Raw genomic sequence first — 5,617 nt, 5'->3', positions numbered from 1 at the left:
GTCGCCTCAACTCTCTTGGGGGTCAGGGGAGGGGGGTGGGCCAAGGGGAGGAGATGCACGGGGATGGGGTCTCCTTGCGTCCATCTGTTTGTCCATCCTGTCCACAGAAGAGCCCTGCTTGGACTGGCAGGGAGACCTGTTTTAAGCCTCTGGATCTGGATCTGAAATAATAATAATAATAATAATAATAATAATAATAATAATTTATTAGATTTGTATGCTGCCCCTCTGCGAAGAAAATTGGATTGCAGGACTTGGGGTCCCCCAGAGTCTCGAACCCTTTCCTGGACAGATGCCCTCGAAGCCTCTTCCCAGGAGGACCCCCTCCCTTTACAGACCCCCCGCCACCACTTTCAGGACTATTAAAGAGGGAGGCGTTTAAACCGCCATGAGGCTGGGACACCCCGAATTGTGGGATTTGGGATTGTGGAACTTGGGGTCCCCCAGAGCCTCCCCTCCTTTTCTTCCCAGGTAACCCTTTCCCCCACCCCCTTGCAGGACTAACTGGGGCCCTCTGGTGCCCATCCAAACGGTCCCTTGGGCCCATGTTAAGGACATTAAAAGCCAGCAACCAGCCCCCCTTGGGTCTCTTTTGGGGGGGGGTCGGGAGGGGGAGAGCTGAGGAGATGGATGGGGAGGGGGTGTCCCCCAAGTCTGTCCATCCTGTCCACAGAAGAGCTGGGCAGGGGGGTTTCTTAAGCTGCTGTGAGGCTGGAATTCTCCAGATCCAAAAATGGGTTGAACTTGGGGTCCCCACAAACCTTTTCCTGGACGGACCCCCCCCCTCCAAAGCCTCTTCCCAGGGCAACCCTGCCCCACCCTTTCAGGCCCACTTTGGGTCCCTGTTAAGGACATTAAAAGTCGGATAGTAGCCGCTCTTGGCTTTCTTGGGGGGGGGCAGTGTGGGGAGGGGGCCAGCCTAAGGGAGGGGGAGACACCTGGGAGGGGGGTGTTGTGCGGGGGCATTGCAGCCTCTGCTTCGGTTTCTGGGGGCTTGGAGGGGAGGGCGTCTGGGTCAGGTTGCGCTGCGGAGGCGGGAGGGGACGGCCCCGGGGGAGGGGCGGAGGGAGCTCTGCGCCTGCGCGGGCCAAGAATGAGAAAAGGCGGCGGGGACGCCACGACAGCCGCGCAGACCCCCCTCCCCACCGCCCGCTGCTCCCCCTCCCCCGCCATGTCCGGCGTGCAGCGCATGAAAGTGGCCAACGAGCGGCACAGCAAGAGCATCACGCAGCGGGGGGGCCCCCACCGAGCCCCGGTACGGGGGGGGCGAGAAAGGGGAGGGGGCTGGAGGGGGGCTGGGAGAAAGCAGGGGAGGGGGGAAAGAGGGAGGGAGCAGAATGGGGAGGGGTCGCCTCCTAACCTCCCCACTCCCCCCCCATCTCCAGACCCCGCAGGAGGAGAAGACCCCGGTGGGGCCGTGGCTCCTGGCCCTCTTCGTCTTCGTGGTCTGCGGGTCAGGTAAGGCTGCGGGAGCCCTCGAGGGGAGGGAGGGGGTCTTCCTGCCTCTGCCCCCTGAAGACCCCCCCTCCATCCCCCCCCCTTGTTCCAGCCATCTTCCAGATGATCCAGAGCATCCGCCTGGGAGGCTGAGCAGCCGATGGAGACCCTTGGGAGGAGGAGGAGGAGGAGGGGGTCCCCTTTTCTGCAACCCGCCCCCCGCCTTGGAAATGTTTACAGCCACGAGCATCGTCTTCCTTTCCTTGCCGCCTCAAAGCAACTTCTGCCTGGACCCAGCGGGCCTCGAACTGATGGACAACGGGGCTGAAGCCCTCGGGCTGCCTTCCCCAGGAGTTGAAGCGGGTCCTTAAAGGAGGGAAAAACCAGGGGGCGGGGGTCTTCGGGGGAGGGGCCTGCAGCCGGGGGAGGGGCTGCTGGGGCGCCTGCTTTTTGCTCCACTGTGTTAATCATAAGCCCACCGCCTCTTTTTGCCCTTATCGCCATCTGCCATTGAGCTGCTGAATTAAAAAAAAAACCACAGTATTTATAAGTGGATGTGGTTTTATTTTATTCGTTTGCCAAACTTGCATGGGGGGGTAGCAGTTTGTATAAACTTAACTTATGTAAAAAGTAGCAAGGTTTTACTTTAGGGAAGTAAAAAGTCACGAGAAGTGAATAGAGAACCAGAGATGCTTTATTTTATTCATCAGAAAGCCCTGCGACAACAGAGTGGGAAGGGCCCCAGGGGAAGAGCCTTCTCTGTGGCGGCCCCGGCCCTCTGGAATCCGCTTCCCCCGGAGATTAGAATGGCCCCCACCCTCCTTGTCTTTCGCAAATTACTCAAGACCCACCTATATCACCAGGCAAGGGGGAACTGAGACATCCCCCCCAGGCTTTTATATTTTATGTTTGGTATGTATGTGTTGTATGGTTTTAATTGCTGGGGTTTTTATATATTTTTTATTTCAATATTAGATTTGTTTCAATGTTACACTGTTTTATTATTGTTGTGAGCTGCCCCGAGTCTTCAGAGAGGGTCGGTATACAAATCTAATAATAAATAAAATAAATAAAAAGGGACCTTGGAGGTCTTCTAGTCCAGTGTTTCCCAACCTTGGCAACTTGAACTGATCGGGACTTCAACTCCCAGAATTCCCCAGCCAGCATTCACTGGCTGGGGAATTCTGGGAGTTGAAGTCCAAATCTCTTCAAGTTGCCAAGGTTGGGAAACACTGCTCTAGTCCAGGGGTAGGCGAAGTTGGCTCTTCTATGACTTGTGGACTTCAACTCCCAGAATTCTTGAGCCAATCATGCTAGCTCAGGAATTCTGGGAATTGAAGTCCACGTGTCATAGAAGAGCAAACTTTGCCTACCCATTCTAGTCCACCCCCCTGCTTAGACAGGAAACCCTACACGACTTCAGACAGATGGTTATATAACATCTGCTTAAATACTTCCAGTGTTGGGGCATTTACAACTTCTGGAGGCAACTTCTGTTCCACTGATTAATTGTTCTAACTGTCAGGAAATGTCTCCTTAGTTCTCAGTTGCTTCTTTCCTTGTTTAGTTTCCACTTGTTCTACCTTTGGGTGCTATGGAGAATAGATTGACTCCCTCTTCTTTGGGGCAACCCCTGAGATACTGGAAGGCTGCTCTCATGTCTCCCCTGGTCCTTCTTTTCATTCAACTAGACATAAACCCAGTTCTTGCAAACACTCCTCATATGTTTTAGCCTCCAGTCCCCTAATCATCATTTGTTGCTCTTCTTTGCACTTTTTCTAGAGTCTCAACATCCTTTTTGCATCGTGGTGACCAAAACTGAGTGCAGGATTCCAAGTGTGGCCTTAACAAGGCCTTGTAAAGTGGTATTAACCCTTCACGTGATCTTGATTCTCTCCCTCTGTTGATGCAGCCGAGAACTGTGTTGGCTTTTTTGGCAGCTGCTGCACAGCTTTCCTGTCAGGCTCAATCTCACCACCCAAAGCCCAGCTGCTACATTTTCTCCACCCCCTGCAAAGGGGTCTTCCAGAAGGGGGTCTAGCATCCCTTGGTGCCCCCTTGGCTTCTGCCCCCTGCCCAGGTCAGGGGTCTGTTTATGGCACCAACCTCTTAAGCCTTGAAAGACCAACCCCACCCCCAACAGCTGGGCTGCTGCTTGGCCCCCTCCACACTGTGGGGTGAGGCAGCTATTGGGGCACCAGTGGGACTTCCACAGAGCAGCTGTTGCCTCCACGTCCACCTCCTGGTGTCCCAGATTTAAGCAGCCTCAGAGAGCGGATAAAGAGTGCTCAAAGAGGGAATGATAGGTTTGCTTGGCTCAGAATTTAGGAAAGTAAAACTTCAACGGTCACTTTTACTAAATCAGAAGAAAAAGACACGGAAGATGCCCATTACAAAGTAACCCCAACACTTCCCCCTTGGGCAGCACACCTCATCCAAAATGTCCACAAGCATCAGGTGGGTGCATCTTCGCCCGGCTTGTCACAGTTCTGGAATGCACAGGCCGTTAACCTTGAGCTGCTGATAAACAGGTCTGCTCTGCACATCTCTGCCAGGTTGCAACTCCCCCCCCCTTCTCTCTGTTTCTCATACAAACTCAGAACTCATGGTGGGCTCCTTCAGCATGCTTTCCCAGCCCCCAAATCCCGAATGCCTCCCTGCACCCCCATTTCCTGATGGCAGTGAAAGTATGAAGAATAAAGGAGGGAAAAAAGAGAGAGAGAAAAGAAACTAAATCTTCTTTCTTTTTCTTTTTCCATCTCAATGTGCTCTTTTTTTATTTAACTAAGACATCAACTATCTATTGTGGTATAAAGAGGTTTAATGCAAAAGTTACATGTTTGTATTCTCATATTCCTCACGTTCAAATTTTTGTGATCTCTATGTAAACATATATAAAGTTTTTTTCTTCAATAAAGATTTATTTTAAATATACACATATATATTAAAAAAATATGAAGAATAATGCAGAGAGGCTGACAGGAAAGGTTTCAAACTATTTTTCAGTCCAGGAACTCTTCAGAACAACAGCTGGAAACTGCCAACCTGTTCTGGCTCTAAAGAATGAGGGAAGCCTTCCATGAAGCCATGAAGACTTGGCTTTTCTGGTGCGCCTGGGGTCATTGACCAGATGCCATCAGGATCTGAACAGGAAAGATATGTATAGTTTTTAGTTGTTGTGTCAGTTGTGGGCTTTAAATGGTTTTGTGCTATTTTTTAAAGTGTTTTATACTGTAGTACTTTTAGGGAGAGTTATAATTTATACTGAAGAGGTATTTATATCATCGTATTTGGTTGTAAGCTACCCAGAGTCCTTTGGGAGTGGGGCGGCATAGAAATCCAAATAATTAAACCCTACATTGCACTAGTCCAGTAGCAGTCCAGTCTCCTCTTGAATGTGTCCAGAGTTGGGGCATTCACAACCTCCGCTGGTTGATCGCTCTCACCATCAGAAAGTTCCTCCTTATTTCAAAGTTGAATCTCTCCTTGGACAGCCTCCACCCGTTACTCCCAGCCTGGCCCTCTGGTGCTTTGGGAAACAATGTGTTCCCCTCCTACCCGTGGCAGCCCTTCAAGTATTTGTGGACTGCTGTTCTGTCCCCTCTGGATCTCCTCTTCGCTAGACTATCCAGGCCCAGTTCCTGCAAACTTTCCTCGTATGTTTTAGTTTCTATTATCTTTATCATTCTGGTTATATTTTAGTTTCTAGTCTCTTTATCATTATGGTTCTAAGTCCTTTTCCTTACAAAGTGTCCCATGAAATATCTCATTGACTGGCTTTCAAACAAGCCTCCATCCGTGGGAATTTCCCCTTTGGTCTCTGCCTGTAGTCTCCTCCCCCCGCCAGCTTCTAGGCTCTCCTGGTGGTCTCCCATCCATGTGCAATTCTAGGTCTCCACCTAGAATTGCATCTAAAGCAGTATTTCCCAACCTTGGCCACTTGGAGATATCTGGACTTCAACTCCCAGAATTCCCCAGCCAGCATTCGGTGGCTGGGGAATTCTGGGAGTTGAATTCCAGTTATCTCCAAGTGGCCAAGGTTGGGAAACACTGATCTAAAGGATGCAGAATTTCCTGCTTTCTAAGGTTGCAACCCGAAAGGGAAGCGAAGCAAAAGTTTGCAAAAGGAGACTGAAACAGCCCCGAAAGCCCCGCCTCTCTCCACGTGGCCCGGAATATG

At 51.0% G+C, this 5,617-nt stretch overlaps 1 protein-coding gene across 1 annotated transcript; it reads left to right on the top strand.

Moving 5' to 3' along the window:
• The first annotated feature begins 1,055 nt into the window (after positions 1–1,055).
• On the top strand, positions 1,056–4,186 carry LOC139155016 (stress-associated endoplasmic reticulum protein 2-like). Its single transcript, XM_070730200.1, has 3 exons — positions 1,056–1,255; positions 1,386–1,458; positions 1,550–4,186. Exons 1-3 carry the CDS (start codon positions 1,094–1,096, stop codon positions 1,588–1,590), a joined length of 276 nt encoding a protein of 91 aa, XP_070586301.1. The 5' UTR covers positions 1,056–1,093; the 3' UTR covers positions 1,591–4,186.
• The last annotated feature ends 1,431 nt before the right edge of the window (positions 4,187–5,617 follow it).

This window comes from Erythrolamprus reginae, chromosome Z (assembly GCF_031021105.1).
Source record: "Erythrolamprus reginae isolate rEryReg1 chromosome Z, rEryReg1.hap1, whole genome shotgun sequence".
NCBI classification, from domain to species: Eukaryota; Metazoa; Chordata; class Lepidosauria; order Squamata; family Dipsadidae; genus Erythrolamprus; species Erythrolamprus reginae.
Note: the sequence above shows the minus strand (reverse complement) of the source record. Positions and strands in the feature narration are given on the sequence as shown.

Excerpts from the sequence above, each read along its gene's own strand:
- LOC139155016 (XM_070730200.1), top strand. The coding sequence starts at position 1,094 with ATGAGAAAAGGCGGCGGGGACGCCACGACAGCCGCGCAGACCCCCCTC. Across the intron at positions 1,256-1,385 it reads GGGGCCCCCACCGAGCCCCG|ACCCCGCAGGAGGAGAAGAC; the intron begins GTACGGGGGGGG and ends CCCCATCTCCAG. Across the intron at positions 1,459-1,549 it reads CTTCGTGGTCTGCGGGTCAG|CCATCTTCCAGATGATCCAG; the intron begins GTAAGGCTGCGG and ends CCCTTGTTCCAG.